Source organism: Gossypium raimondii, chromosome 2, assembly GCF_025698545.1.
Source record: "Gossypium raimondii isolate GPD5lz chromosome 2, ASM2569854v1, whole genome shotgun sequence".
Taxonomy (NCBI): Eukaryota; Viridiplantae; Streptophyta; class Magnoliopsida; order Malvales; family Malvaceae; genus Gossypium; species Gossypium raimondii.
Genome location: NC_068566.1, coordinates 32409557 through 32424767, shown reverse-complemented (window position 1 = coordinate 32424767; position 15211 = coordinate 32409557). Strand labels below are relative to the sequence as shown.

General features: G+C 32.9%; 3 protein-coding genes across 3 annotated transcripts; 2 read left to right on the top strand and 1 right to left on the bottom strand.

Moving 5' to 3' along the window:
* The first annotated feature begins 3798 nt into the window (after nucleotides 1–3798).
* LOC105788403 (pentatricopeptide repeat-containing protein At3g22670, mitochondrial) lies at nucleotides 3799–5908 on the top strand. Its single transcript, XM_012615289.2, has one exon. It carries the CDS (start codon nucleotides 3919–3921, stop codon nucleotides 5578–5580), a length of 1662 nt encoding a protein of 553 aa, XP_012470743.1. The 5' UTR covers nucleotides 3799–3918; the 3' UTR covers nucleotides 5581–5908.
* A 565-nt stretch (nucleotides 5909–6473) lies between these two features.
* LOC105788401 (HVA22-like protein a) lies at nucleotides 6474–7661 on the top strand. The gene is made up of 5 exons (XM_012615288.2): nucleotides 6474–6698; nucleotides 6833–6859; nucleotides 6972–7094; nucleotides 7162–7408; nucleotides 7477–7661. Exons 1-5 carry the CDS (start codon nucleotides 6637–6639, stop codon nucleotides 7537–7539), a joined length of 522 nt encoding a protein of 173 aa, XP_012470742.1. The 5' UTR covers nucleotides 6474–6636; the 3' UTR covers nucleotides 7540–7661.
* Nucleotides 7662–7728: 67 nt separating this feature from the next.
* LOC105788400 (microtubule-associated protein RP/EB family member 1A) lies at nucleotides 7729–11046 on the bottom strand. Its single transcript, XM_012615285.2, has 8 exons — nucleotides 10527–11046; nucleotides 9523–9591; nucleotides 9329–9415; nucleotides 8927–9033; nucleotides 8685–8827; nucleotides 8486–8550; nucleotides 8169–8282; nucleotides 7729–7963 (listed from the first exon to the last, which is right to left on the bottom strand). Exons 1-8 carry the CDS (start codon nucleotides 10632–10634, stop codon nucleotides 7829–7831), a joined length of 828 nt encoding a protein of 275 aa, XP_012470739.1. The 5' UTR covers nucleotides 10635–11046; the 3' UTR covers nucleotides 7729–7828.
* Between the last annotated feature and the right edge of the window lie 4165 nt (nucleotides 11047–15211).

Here is a 15211-nt window from a genome sequence, read left to right as displayed (position 1 = left end):
CAGACATTACTTTAATATACCTTAAAAAGGAAATCTAATTCCCTGACGCACACACCAACTCAAACTTTTATATGAATTGATTTCACCTACACACAAAACAGCAGGCAAAGGTGTCATGTTCACATGCAAGGTGGGAACGAAATCAGCAACATCACCTGTCTTTATTCAACAATGATACCCAATTCCTTTCAACAAACTTGGGCTTTCGAAACATTAAAATAATGGAGATGTTCTTCATTGCAGAAGATGTTGTGTGGAAATTGAAGAATGATGACAAATTCCTTCTGGATATTAACGCAGTGTTTCATTACAAGAAAATTTGTTTCCAAAACATGGATTTTGCCATGTTCTCTTGGTTTTGGTCTGAATGATTTTGACGACTGGGTTTAGAGGGTTAATTTGATTGGGTTTCAATTTTTGTATTTTTGCATTGAATCCACATCATCCTTTTTTTCATGTACGACTGCCACATCTCATTTATCAGTTGATTCAACTAGGGTTAACCACCACATCAGCAACATCAAGATGGAGTTGAGTGGACTTAAAAATTTTTGGATTAGTTCTAGGGTTATATGGATTTTTTTTCCTTTTTTTTTCAAAATTTTAAAGTGGTTTAACCCACAAATTGGTATTTAAATTATATATTTTTTTAATTTTGATACTTCAATTTTATTTTTTGGTACCTAAATTACTTTTTTCCCCAAGTTAGTAGCTCAATTAGTCCGATAGTTAGTCAAATCATTAACTATATTTTACAAAAGATCTTAGTATACATATTAGTACCTAAATTATGTCATTTTTCTTAACTTAGTACCTATTTTTTTTGTCATAAGTGGTACCCAAACTATTATTCCGTTATCCATTTTCACATCAAAATGTTATATCCATTAAAAAAATTCAATCGATAATAAATTGTCACGTCATATAAACTTTAAAAATAATTTTTAATTCTTATATTTTATTTTTTACATTATGTCTCTCATTATTTTTATTTTCTTCATTTTTACTTTACAATGTCTGGCAACACTAGCAATGCTTGGAATTCACCCTCTTGAGGTTGAGACACTTGCAATTAACTTTGCTTTTGAACTATACCATCGATTTGCTCAACTTGGCAGGATTGAAAAAATTCTTTCATCTATCAAAACTAGTGTTTGGATCGACTGAGATATTTGTCTAGAGATAGAAGTTGAACTAATTAACATGCAGATTGATACAAACGGGTTAAACCGAGCTAAAAAAAATCTATTGAACCATTTTTCTAAATATTTTTATTTTTTAAATGATTTATTTGATCAAACCAAACGAACAATTTAAATGGAGATCTAGTGGCGTGATTTATTCAATAGCTTTCTAGTTTTAGAAACCTTAATCAAAACCACGAAGCACAAAATACTGATGTAGAAAAAAACTTAAAATAAAAGGAAAAAGAAAGAAAAAAATTAATAAAATAAAGAGAAAGGCTAAATTAGTCATATCTGCCAAAAAAATTATTAACCAAATAGGCTTTTTTTTGAAAATTTAGGGAAATAGGCCAATTTTGGAGAGGGAGTGGACACTCTTTCTGCATAGGTGGTAGAAAAATGCGTCCAGTTTTAAATCGCGTTTTTTTGGCTTTTTTAATATAATTAGTTTCTTTAGTCAAATGGTTAAATGTTAGTGGTACATTTGTATTTTTTATTTCATGTTGTTTTAAGCTTTTATTATTTTAATTAATATTTTAACATATTAGTTCCTTGGTTAAATGGTTAAATAATAATAATTTTATCATTGACTCGAGGTTTAATTCCTCCTCTTCTAAACACATTTATAATTTTATTTCATATTGTTTCAAGCTTTTTTATTTTAATTAATAAATATATTATTTTATTTTTTCTATGTTTAATTCTTGTTTTTAATTAATATCTCTTTTATTCATAAAATCAAATAATAAAATATATATTTTACATATATCATTATTTGAAATTAATAACTCCTTTATATATAATATAAACATCACTAATTTTTTGGTATATTTTTCTTTATAATATTTATATGTCAAATATTTATTTTCTCCACATATATTGTGGGTATGGTGATTTCTAATATTATAAGATGAAATAATTATTTCAAATATAATTATTGTTTTATATGTAAAATATTTCAAATGTCATTGTTTTTTCATCTACATTGTGGGTATGATATTTCATATATTTTTATGTGAAATATTTTAAATATACATACAAAAATATATAATACTAAAATTTACTACACTCATGATATGGATTGAAAATAAATATTACACATAAAAATATATTTACTAAAAGTAATGATATTTGTAATAATTATTTGATTTTATGAACAAAAGAGATATTAATTAAAGATAAATTAAAAATAAGAAAAGATTGAAAATAATATATTTATTAATTAAAAAAGCTTGAAACAACATGAAATCAAAATTACAATGTGTTTAGAAGAGGAGGAATTGGACCGAGATTCAAAGATAAAATATTTATTAGTTAACCATTTAACCAAAGAAGCTAATATGATAAAATCATTAATTTAAAATAATAAAAAGTTTAAAGCAACATGAAAAAAATACAAATGTGAATTGGAGAATAATTGAACCCATGATTCAAAGATAAAACCACTAACATTTTAGTATCTAACCAAAGATGCTAATTATTTCTTTGGCTGGCATTTAAGGGAAGATTACTCACACAAAAGGAACGAGTTAGGCGGGGGATAGGAGATGGGGAGCTTTGCACAACGTGCGGAAACGCACTTGAAAATGTTATTCATGTCATTAGAGATTGTTCTGTGACTAAAGAAGTATGGTATCGACTTATTCCAACGGCAAAGCGAGGAAATTTCTTTTTCGAGAGTTTGCAAGAATGGCTTGAATCTAATCTGGGGAATCAATACAAAATTTTCTTAAAATATGTGGATTGGTAGTGTTTCTTTGGGATAATGGTGTGACACATTTGGAAGAACCGAAATCTTCGTATTTTTCAAGGTAATCAGTGGAGGATTGATGAGATGAATAGAAGTTCATATAGTTGGGCCTTACAATATATCTTTTCTCAAAAGTCATTACGTTCTAATAAACCGACTACAGGGAGGTCAGTCACTGGAGAAGGCAATTGGGTGGATCTTAATATAGATGGTGCTATGAAGTTAGATTCTGGGATGGCTACTGCTGGAGGGATATTGAAAGATAGTCAGGGGGTTGGATCCTTGGGTTTAACAGGAGTTTGGGTTGGTGTTTAGTTTTTAATGTAGAATTATGGGGTATTCTTGATGGCTTGAGGATTTTAAAAAGTTAAAAGTATCATGGAGTGTTAATCAAGATTGATAGTTAGGAAGCTATCCGAGCTATTTAAGAATCCTTTTCAAAGACATCTTCCTCTACTCTTATCTGACGCATTCAACAAAACTTGTTGGATATTGGTCAATGGAAGCTCGAGTATATTCCTCGTGAAATGAACCTTAAAGCTGATGTTATTGCTAAGATGGCTTTTAATAGAAATGAGGGGCTTTAGTTATTTGAAGATACTCCTTTAGAGTTGATTAGACTTTTGTGATATCTTTATTTTGTTTTCACCAAAAAGAAAAGAAGGGGCCTTTCACACTTTCTCTCCAAAATCGATTTATTTTATTAAATTAAAAAATATGATTTATTTGATCAATATTTTTTTTTTGCATATATGACTAATTTAACCAAAAGTTTTTATTTTTTTTTCGCATAGCAATTTTTAATTAATTATTTGATTTAAAAAGGGTAGAATAGTATAGTTTGAGTAGCCTTAAAGAAAAGAAACGATCAAAAGTAGAAACCAAGCAAAACATTCCGCTCCCGGGCAAAGTCACAAGTGGACTCGATTTGGTGCTCAGATGCATTTCTTCATGATCCGTCTCCTTCCATGAACACCTTAAAAGATGCTTCGAAAACACCAAACCTTGAGCCTTGCTTCCTCTTCCAATCCCCAAAGAAATCTCAATGTCAATTCTCTCAAGCTCTTTGGCTTCTCCCCTCTCTTCACCAGCACCAGTACCAGCACCAACCCATCAGCTTCCCCTGACTCATCCCTCACATCCGAGTTACCCGACATCCCAAGTTGGGTCAGTAAGCAAAACACAGGAACTCAACCCTCGGGAGATGACGATTTTGTCATCCCTTCACTAGCCACTTGGATTGAAAACCACCCCAAAGTTCGACTCTTTCCAACCAAAAAACCCGAAACCCCAGTGGAGAAAATCACTAAAATCCTAAAATGTCCCTACCCATCTCCTGAAATAGTTGTCCAAGCCTTGAATGCTTCTGATTTAAGTGTTTCCGATGTTTCAGTTGACCAATTGTTGAAGCGGTTTTCTAATAGCTGGATTTCAGCTTATGGAGTCTTCATTTGGGCAAAAACACAATCAGGTTATACGCATACTCCTGAGTTATATAACTTAATGGTTGATGGGTTAGGGAAGGCTAAAATGTTTGATTTACTGTTGGATTTAATTGAGGAAATGAAACAGTTAAAAGGGTATATTAATTTGGATACAATATTTAAGGTCATGAGGAGATTAGCTAATGCTCGTCGGTTTAGTGAGGCTATTGAGGTTTTCAGAAGGATAGAGGAACTTGGGGTTGAGAAAGATGTTATGGCTTTGAATGGACTGTTGGATGCATTGGTCAAAGGGGATGGTGTGGAGCATGCTTGTGAAGCTTTTGTTGAGTTAAAGGAATGCATACCTTTGAATTCTAATACTTTTAACATTCTGGTACATGGATTTTGTAAGGCTAGGAGACTAAGTGATGCTAGGAAGATTTTGAATGAGATGAATGAACAGGGTTTTCAGCCTTGTACTGTTTCATTTACTTGTTTCATTGAGGCTTATTGTCGTGAAAAGGATTTTCGCAATGTGGATGCTATTCTGGATGAAATGAAAGAGAAAGGGTGTAGGCCAAATGCTGTCACTTACACTATCATTATGCATGCTAGAGGAAAGGCTGGAGAGATTGGGAAAGCATTGGAGGTTTATGATATGATGAAGAAGGATAGTTGTTTACCGGATTCTTCGTTTTATGGCTCGTTAATTTTCATTCTAAGCAAAGCAGGTAGGCTTAAGGATGCAGATGAAATCTTCGAGGACATGGTAAAGCAAGGTGTTAAGCCGAATGCATTGACGTACAATACAATGATATCTTCTTCTTGTGGACATTCACTTGAAGAAAAAGCATTGAAGTTGCTTAAGAGAATGGAAGAGGATTCATGCAAACCGAATATTTCAACTTATGCACCTTTACTGAAAATGTGTTGCAGGAAGAAGAGGATGAAGGTACTCAATTTTTTGTTAAGCCACATGTTAAACAACGATGTTAGTATTGATCATACAACCTACACACTTTTGGTCCGTGGACTTTGTAATAGCGGAAAACTTGAGCAAGCATGTGCATTTTTTGAAGAAATGGTGCTCAAAGGAATGATACCCAAGGGTTCTATATGTACAATGCTGGTAGAGAAACTTGAGAAGGAGGATATGATTGAAGCAAAGCAGAAGGTTCAAGAATTGGTGCCAAATGTGAAAGAGCCAAAAATAACAGTCTAACATGAGTGTTGTGTGGTGATTGGTCACTTCATCCGCTAACTATGTGGTTGGGATTTGAACATTTCATGACTGGTCGTTTACCTCTTCAGAGAGCACCGACGACGAGAAGATTATCACTACTGCGGATAGTGGATTCCCTGATTAAAACAAATAACAACAATATAGTCTTTCTTAAAGGAAAGCTTTTTAAGATTCAGAGTAATTTACCGGATTGGACTGTGTCTGTATTTCTATCTTTGAATCATGTAGACTTTGTCATATGCACTGTTCATTCCAATTTTAATCTGTTTAAGCAAGTAGGAAGTATGATGGAAACTGTTACTCTTTAGGGGGCAATCTTGATAGCAACTTTCTTTTTTTTTTTTGGGGGTTGATAAAGGTTAATATGTAGTTTATTCCTTGAATTTATCCAAAAGTATCCGTTAGTATTTGAATTTTTTTTCATTTAGTTGATACCTGAATTTGTATTTTGTCACACACATTGTTTCAATTTGTTAACAGTGTTAATTTTTATTTTCTATCAAAATTTATCAATTTAATGTATTTATTTTCGATAATTATATGTCGTATTATATGAGGACAATTTAATCAAAATTTTAAGTTGATAAATTTTGACAAAAAAATTTCTTACTATTTTAATGACTGGACTGAAATTTTTAAATAAAAAATTTAATTTTTAACTTTTTAAGCATATAGACTAAATATCAAATTTTATCAAAGTACAGGGACTAAAAAGCAGATTTTAACCAAAAAAAGCTAAAGTCTCATCTATGACTATTTCAAAAGTTAGGAACAGCGTGAGCCGTCGATTTTAGTATCAGGGGATTATCATCTTACAACCTGCTTTTGGCATCTTCAGTTTTCTTACAAATATAAAACAATAAAAATAAAAAGAAACAAGGAAAACAAAAGTTGCTTACTTGCCCACTTTGGTCAGTAAATTAAAAGAAAAAAAGAACAAGGACAAAAGCAAACCCTACCCTTCGTTTAGAGATCTGAGATCAGAGGTTTCAGAAAGAAACAAGACAAAGAAGAATAGAACATTGGAGATCAGTGATGGGCTCTGGGGCTGGAAGTTTCCTTAAGGTTCTATTTAAGAACTTTGATGTTCTTGCTGGGTAATTCTTCCACTTTGCTTCTTTTCTTTTATGTCCATTTTTGACATAAAGGGAAAGTTCAAATTTTGTTTGAGCTAATTAATCTGACTCATCCCAGTTTTTTTATTTTTTATTTGGTAATTTGATTTTTGCAGGCCAGTTATTAGTCTGCTGTACCCCCTGTAAGTGATTTTCCAGATTTCATTTCATTTTTTTGGTTCTGTGGGTGTTAGTTCATAAGTTGTCTGAATTTGGGATGATTTAATTGTTGTATTGAGTTAAATTATGAAACAGATATGCCTCGGTTAGGGCAATTGAATCGGAGTCTCGTGCCGATGACAGGCAATGGCTTACATATTGGGTTCTCTATTCCATGATGACATTGCTGGAACTCACTTTTGCCAAAGTCATTGAATGGTAATATTGTTTCCTCCATGACAATTGAAATGTACTTTGCTATAACTTGTTCGAAAAACTAGTGCAGGATTCCTATCTGGTCCTATGCAAAGCTGATTTTCACTTGCTGGCTGGTCATCCCGTACTTCTCTGGCGCTGCCTATGTTTACGAGCACTATCTGCGACCCTTCTTTATGAACCCACAACAGACGATTAACATCTGGTATGTTCCGAGAAAGAAGGATTCCTTCAGTAAGCCGGACGATATTTTAACTGCCGCGGAGAAATACATTGAAGAGAATGGAACAGATGCATTTGAGAAGCTCATTCATCGGGTACGCCAACAACCTTCGGACTGTTATTAGCCCATGTTTAGTGCGTGATTTGGTCCCTTGTTTTGCAGGCTGACAAGTCCAGGAGTAGTAGTTATGGTCACATATATGATGATGATGGCTACAGGCATTGATATCCTTACAGCAACCCCGCTATATTTTGTTGCTCTTGTGAAGAACTCTTGAATGCTTGTTTAAAGCGTGTAAATTATCTTAATTTGCTTGTTAGTGCAAGTTTCTAAACACTTTTTTCAAATTCAGCACGTCTCTTTATAAGAAATAAAAAGATTCCAATAATATAAGAAAAGGCAAAAAGATTATCATGAGTTGAAACAGCAGGTTTTCCTTATCAATTATTAAATGTAAGACATTCAGTTCATGACTTCAATTTAGTTCAATTCACAATCATTAAGGGTTTTTTCTTCAGTCGGTTTCCTCTTCATTTGCCTCTTCAGTTTCACCATTATCAACAGATTGGCTAATAAACTCTTGAGCTTCGTCAAGTGCTGATTCTTTTGCATCAGCCGCATACAGTATTTTCTTTATTGCTACTGCCATCTGCATACAATATTTTCTTTATTACACTAGCAGTACATGCCCACCATGTATCATATGAAAAATGCAAGCCTAAAAACAACTCATGCAACTCAATATGAAGAGTGCAAGATGCATGACTGAAGATGAAAATGCGAAATGAACCCGTAATTGACTACACAAGTAACGCATGTAAATGTAAAGATTGGAGCTTAACGGGAACTCTTACCGGATGATTCTCCACTTTGGTAGACTGACAAAGTATTTCAATGTCCCGCAGTTTGGCGAAGTAAAAATCTCTTTCCTTTTCCAAGAGGTCAACCGAGAGTTTCAAATCGGTAATCTAGACAAAAGCAACACGAAACGGGTGTTTAAAATGATGATATGATATGATATGATCACAACCAACTATAATTCTCCTTGTTACCACGGTAGGTCAGATGGCCATTATAACCACTAAAAGCAAGGAATGTCAAAGCTTAAGCGTTATGGATATAGATAAATAGACGAAAAAAGAACTTAAAGGGAAAGCTCAAATGCGATCACCTCCTTGGACAAAGCCCGGACCTCACTTGAAGCTGCTGCTACACCAGTCTTACCTTGCTTGGAAACTGACACAATAATCATCAAACAATAGAGACGACAGTTAGCGGCAAGCATGAACCAATATTGAGGAGAATTAAATGCATATAAGATGCAAATTACGATATTAATCAGCAAAAGAAATTCCATTGCAGAATCAGACCAGTGTTTTTATTAATGCCAGCTGCATCTCCAGAGGCAAGGTTATGGAGATTGTTTGCCTGCAGAGATTTTGAGCTCTTAAGAGAACCCTTCAAGTTCCGCTCTTTTCCACCTTTAAGTCTTCTTTCAACAGGATCATAATTCCTATGATATCACATCAAAGAAAAAGAAATAATTCAATCTAACACACTGTTTCAGCCATAGTAAGAAAAGATTCATAAAATGACATGAAAAATAGCTTACTCATTCATGATTCCACCATTCACAGAATCACAATACCGTTTCAGCCATTGTAAGAACTCCAGATTGTCCAAAGGTCTGCCTTTAACAAGTCTATTGACTTCAATATGCTGCATATGACAATTACCAGTATCCGATTCAAACAAATTTGCTATCCAAATAATCACTATATACCATTTTTATGCCAATAACAAAAATTTAAAAATCCCATCAATGGCATCATGACATGTGTTCTATTTTCTATAAGCAATAAACCACAATTTTACTTTAGCCTACAACCAAAAGAACTGCAAGTCACATGCTAATGTGATGAGCCACACTCAGGAAATTTTCTTTTATGCTTTTAAAGCATGTGTAGTGAACATCTGTTAGGCATTGAAAGAAAACATACAGATATGCAATTACCTTATCGATTTTCAACTTGTTGAATACTTCTTGCAGAACCTTGTAATTTTGGATCATATCATATTCGGACTTTGCATCAAAATTCACCTGCATTCCAATTAAAAAACAGTGAAATCATTTTTAAGGATGACAATTAATCATGAAAATGACACCGGTAAGACGAAAAAAGAAGAAGAGAAAACCGGCTAATTCACCTTGTGCATTGGCACTGCTCCCGGATAGGTCATATCTATCATCTGACATTGTACAGCACCAGATGCAGCCTGGAAACAATTAATGAATGCCAAGATTTAAGAGAATAAATTCAACAAAGAGTAGTAAAAATGTAAAATCATATTAGCCGGTGAACCTCAAACCAGCCATTTTTCAGCTTAAGCAAAATTTGGAAATGAAAGCATAAAACCTAATCAGAAGTGATCTATGAGTAAACCAATCAATCTCTTAGGGGCTAATATCAAGAATGAAAAACTGCAAGAAAGTTTAAATAAATAGTGATAGCAGAATGTGACAATCAACCCCTTTAAAACCTTACCAGCAACATGGAGACTGAATGCTATGGATTAAAATATTAGAAATACACAAAATATCACTCACTTTGATCCTAATTTAAATTCCATGTGCTCTCATTATGATACCATCCAGCAGGACAGTGTAAAACCTTGGAAATAGACATAAAAACCCAGTCATATGGTCTCAACAGTATCATAATCTACAAAAGCAATCAAAGGAAGAACGCTTCCAAAATAAAATCATATTAAGGTAGAAAAAAGGTGAAATTATTGACATATTACTAGTAACATTTCTCTATCAATGGGAAAAGAAAAAGAGAAACCCAATGCATTTCAAGCAAATCAAAGAAAGACTAACAATATAAATAAATTCAAACATCAACATTAAAAAGTTATTAAGATGGCCCAAAAGAATCCCATTTTAATGAAGAAAAATATGAACTCATTCATCTCTGTTTTTTTTTCCCTATTAAATTAACAAAAAAAAGGCATAAAACATTCATTTCTAATGAGAACTGACATTACCCATCAAAAAACCAAAAACCCGAAAGGAAACAGATCCTGCATTTGCATGTAATAGAAAGCCATAAAATTCAGAAAAACAAAGGAACAATAATTAATATAAGGACAAGCATTACCCATTAAAAAAAAGAACAATTTAGCATAAATTATATATAAAAAAAAATTACTTCTTCAATACGAGAGAGATTAAGCTGAAGCCTGTTATTGATCCATGTTAAAATCTCATTTCTTCCAACGAAGTAAGCACTATCCATCATTCCTATATTAGACGCCATTTTCCTCTGCTTCTTTTTTCTGTTTATTATTATTATTATTATTATTATAGCTTCTCAAATTCAAAAGGGAAAAACAAAAACCCCTCGTAATAGGAAACGAAAGAAACAAAAAGAAAAAAGAAAACCCAAAATAGAGTGAGAGAATCAGAGAAAATGTGGGTATTAAGAAGGAAAGATTAAGGCGAAATGCAAGGGGGGGGTTCGAAAATGATTGTCAAATTTGGATTTTTCTTGGATTATTTACAATTCTTAGAACCCAAAAATAAAAAACAAAAAGGAGAGAAAGAACAACAGCAGCAACTGAAAGAAATGGATGGCTAAATTCTCAACTGAAGAAAGAAGATTAAGAAAGAGAGGAAATGCCTGCCACCGACTCTATCTTTTAATGTGGCAAAGGCAAATGGCAATTTCACTAGGTTTTTTTCTATTTTAAAAAAAAAGTCTATTAATTTCAAAAATGTTAGATAAGCGATTAATACAAAACCTATAAACCATTTTTCTGCTTGATTGTAGCGAAGATTAAAACAAAAAAGCGTGGGATTAAGTTGGGAAAATAATGGCTAAATTAGCCTTAAAAGTCCAATTTTTTTAATTTGTTTTTTTTATTAGAAAAATAGGTCGTTTTTAGGACAGATAAACAGAAAGCGTGTCTAGTTGGGTGCGCTTTATGTACAGGTGGCAGGAAAGCGTGACCAGCTGGACACGCTTTCTACACAAGGAGCAAGGCGTTTTCCCTCAACAGTAAAAAACCAACGGCTTTTTGAACATTGACACTATAATGGTAAAAAAATTAAAGAGGGTCAACAGTCAATTTTTTTAACCTTTAAATACCCCCAAATTTCATTTCTTTCATTCGTATCTTTCTTTCAACTCTCTCAGCTCTTTCAAACTCTATCAACTCTCTCAATATTTTTGTTCTAAATTTATCGATATTCTCATTTAAAAATATCATTCTTTTTTAATTATCCCGTATTTTATTTGTTCGGATTAATTTCTCACGAATGGTCGTCTCTCTAATTCGTTTTGACGACAAGCATATTTTCGCCACCCAAGAAGCAATGGTAAGACAAAATTTAAAATTTCGTTATTTTCAATTATGTTAAGTTTAATTAATTTTTTTGATAATTTGAAATAATTATTTTATGTTATAAATAGGTGGTTGATAGTGTTTTGGAGGGGTTCATACATAATATGGGAAAGCCTCTGATCCCTCAAATTCGTGGCTACTTACAAGAGGTTGGATTCTTGCATACGTCTCGCATGCTCGGGGGTTGCAAACTTGATCCTACACTAATTAGTGCGCTGGTGAAAAGATGAAGGCTCGAAACATACTTTTCACTTTCTATGCAGCGAGTGTACAATCACACTCGAGGATGTAGCGTTACAACTCGATCTACTGGTGGATGGGTTAGTCATCACGGGATCAATGATCGTTCCCAATAAAGTGGACCTCTGCAAAGTAATGCTAGGGAAGGTCCTGAACATGTTTGATGGGGGTCAGGTATCGATCAACTAGTTGGAGAATAATTTTGAAGAGCTTTCTAAAGACCCAACAAAGGAGGTCATGTCCAATGTAACACCCCTAACCCATATCCGTCGCTAGATTAAGGTTATAGAGTATTATCGTACAATCGAAAACATTTAAACTTAATGTCATTCAAAAATATAATCACATCATAAACCAATCATTTACATACACATCGTCCCTAAATCGGGCCTTCGAAGCCCTAAAAATATCTTAGAAGTAAATCGGGACCAACTTAAAACAGTTTGGAAAACTTAGAAAAACATGCAAAAATTTTGCAAAACAGGGGTCACATGGCTGAGACACACGCCCGTGTCCCAGGCCGTGTAACCTTCGAACTAGGAACTCGTGTCCTCACCAGTGTAACTTTCTAAGTAGGGTCACACGCCCGTGTGCCAGACCGTATAACTCTCTGAGTTACCCCACATGCCCATGTGTCAAGTCGTGTGTTAGGCCGCGTAACTTACTGACTTACAACCTAAGAAAATCATCAGATGACACATGACCCTGCCGCCAGGCCGTGTGCCTCACACGACTGAGTCACACACCCGTGTCTCAAGCCGTATGGACCCAAATTTACCTAAAACCAAGCTATTTCAAATTCATTACATGCATAACCATTCATCCTACTTAAACTCATTTTAAAAAGAACCTAAACAACATCAAAACACAATTAAACATGCTAAAAAACATATCAAAACAACCATCTTAAGTGCCTAACCAATGTGCCCTCATTAACACCACATTTAATTCATCTATCAACAATTAATATACCATACATAGATACCTCAAATAAAGTTCAAACATTCAAATAATTGAGTATGGTAAAAACATAACCTATACTAATCACTCCCAACCAATTATCAACCAAAGAGGCTCAATGGATAAACTTTATTCATTTACTAATCAAGCACCTCAAGTATAATACCAAAATGACCAAATCATTAAAGCAAAAATTAAGTGGAAGCATTTACATAACAACTCTAAACATTTATTTACAATCATTTAGAACTTATATGACTACGTTCTCTAGGATTTGTTAAACAAAAGGGCTTTATCTTAGTATAGACATCCTAGGTACATGCAAAGACTCAAAAAGAAATACATCACCAACTTTGAGTACGGGATTTGTCGTGGATGCTGAGACGTAGAACAAAAGTAATGCCTAACCTCCAGTCAAGTAAAAATTCAAAAAGTAAGCAACTTATGATCTTAATGGATTCCACTTTCAACTATTAACCAGAAGTCTACATTTCACAACATATAAGTCATCTCATGAAGTATTATACCTTACCAAAATATATAATCCAACAAATGACACCCGGTGCCTAACGGTTAGACCGTGAATAAAGTTTTGTGCCCAACGCTAGTCATTTAACTCGACAAGATCATTTGTGTGCCCAGCACTAGTCGAACGAGTCGACAAGTTATTGCGCCAAGCGTTAGTCAAATAACCGACGATAGTTATGTCCGACACTAGTTGAACGAGTCAACAAATTATTGCGCCTAGCGCTAGTTGGATATCCGACGATAGTTGTGCCCAGCACTAGTCGGATAACGGACTATAGTTGTTCATCTGCAATTCCATAATATTATTTTTCATCACTCAATATCACGTTTTTTTTCTAAATACATATATTTCTATAAAATTCCATTTAATTGAATTAACATATACATCCATAAACTTTCATTCAATTAAATTAACAATTACATTAGAGATATAATAAGACATCAAGTAGTAACTAGATTAATTAAAACAATTTATAAAGTTCGAGTTCAGTGAATACGAACTTACCTTAACAAACAGTCATAATAGTGAGTCCGATAACTACTCTGTTATTTTAGTTTTTCCATGGTTCACGTCCGGTCGATTTGTTCCTTGATTTATGTTTAGAATTTCATTCAATTAATACTATTTCATCGCTTAAATAAATGCATTTATACAATTAAATCCTTCCACTATCTATTACAAAAATCATCCCAACATTTTATCACTTGTGCAATCTAATCACCAACACTAAATATAAAATTTGACCACATTCAATCATTAACATCAAAATTTAACTTAATCATATCTTTACATTTCCATAGCTAACCAATATACATATGATTCATTAAAATCCTAAATTCTTGAAATTAATAAATTAACACCATGCTAAATAAAATTATAGTATTTAACTTCTTAAAAGTTAATACTAGCAAAAACCCATAATATAAAATATTTTTAATTACTCATTAAACTTAGTATCTCAACTCAATTTCCAACACAAAGAACAACCTCCAAAACAGTCCCTAAACTTCACTTAAATAAACAATTTAACCCCCAATTCAACCAAAACATTTCATAAACTCAACTATCATAAAGATGACCTTTTCCACCACATTAACAATTCCAAAAAAATTTACATGGCCAATTTAGCTTATGATCTCAAGGCTCCAAAAACATAAAATTCAACTAAAATTTACTAACCAATTGGAACTTCAAAGGTAAGAAAAACAATGGCCGAATGAAGCTATCTTCCTTCTCAATTTCGACATGCAAACAGGATGAAGGTCACTTTCTATTTTTCTATCACTTTCCACTATCTTAATGCTTCTTATCTATTATTATTATTATTATTATTATTATTATTATTATTATTATTATTTCTTTTCTATTCTCAAAACATGGTTTATTACTAATTAAATATCAATAATAATCTTTCCACTAACAAACTCATATACATAATGATCTATTTATTTAAACAGTCCTTCACCCTAGTCTCACTTTATAATTTAGTGTAAATTCCTACCTTTATCATTTAATTTAATCTTTGCACTTAATCTAAACTTTAATTTTACAAAATTACCTACCCAAATTTTGATTTATTACCAAACTAATTTCGTAATTATTTAATAGAATTATTTATCAACCCAATTTACGAAAATGAAGTTTCTGAAATTACTTTTCCGACACCCCTAACTTTCGCATAGTTACAAATCTCCCTCCCTTACAAGAATTTCATCCTCAAAATTTACTTGAAAAGAGGTGGGGATATTGTGATTTCATCGT

Coding starts and splice junctions, on each gene's coding strand:
- LOC105788400 (XM_012615285.2), bottom strand. CDS start 10,634: ATGGCGTCTAATATAGGAATGATGGATAGTGCTTACTTCGTTGGAAGA. Junction 9,416..9,522: donor GAGCAGTGCCAATGCACAAG/GTGAATTAGCCG, acceptor ATTGGAATGCAG/GTGAATTTTGATGCAAAGTC. Junction 8,283..8,485: donor TCCGGGCTTTGTCCAAGGAG/GTGATCGCATTT, acceptor GCTTTTGTCTAG/ATTACCGATTTGAAACTCTC.
- LOC105788401 (XM_012615288.2), top strand. CDS start 6,637: ATGGGCTCTGGGGCTGGAAGTTTCCTTAAGGTTCTATTTAAGAACTTT. Junction 7,095..7,161: donor TTTGCCAAAGTCATTGAATG/GTAATATTGTTT, acceptor AAACTAGTGCAG/GATTCCTATCTGGTCCTATG. Junction 7,409..7,476: donor TTGAGAAGCTCATTCATCGG/GTACGCCAACAA, acceptor CTTGTTTTGCAG/GCTGACAAGTCCAGGAGTAG.
- LOC105788403 (XM_012615289.2), top strand. CDS start 3,919: ATGCTTCGAAAACACCAAACCTTGAGCCTTGCTTCCTCTTCCAATCCC.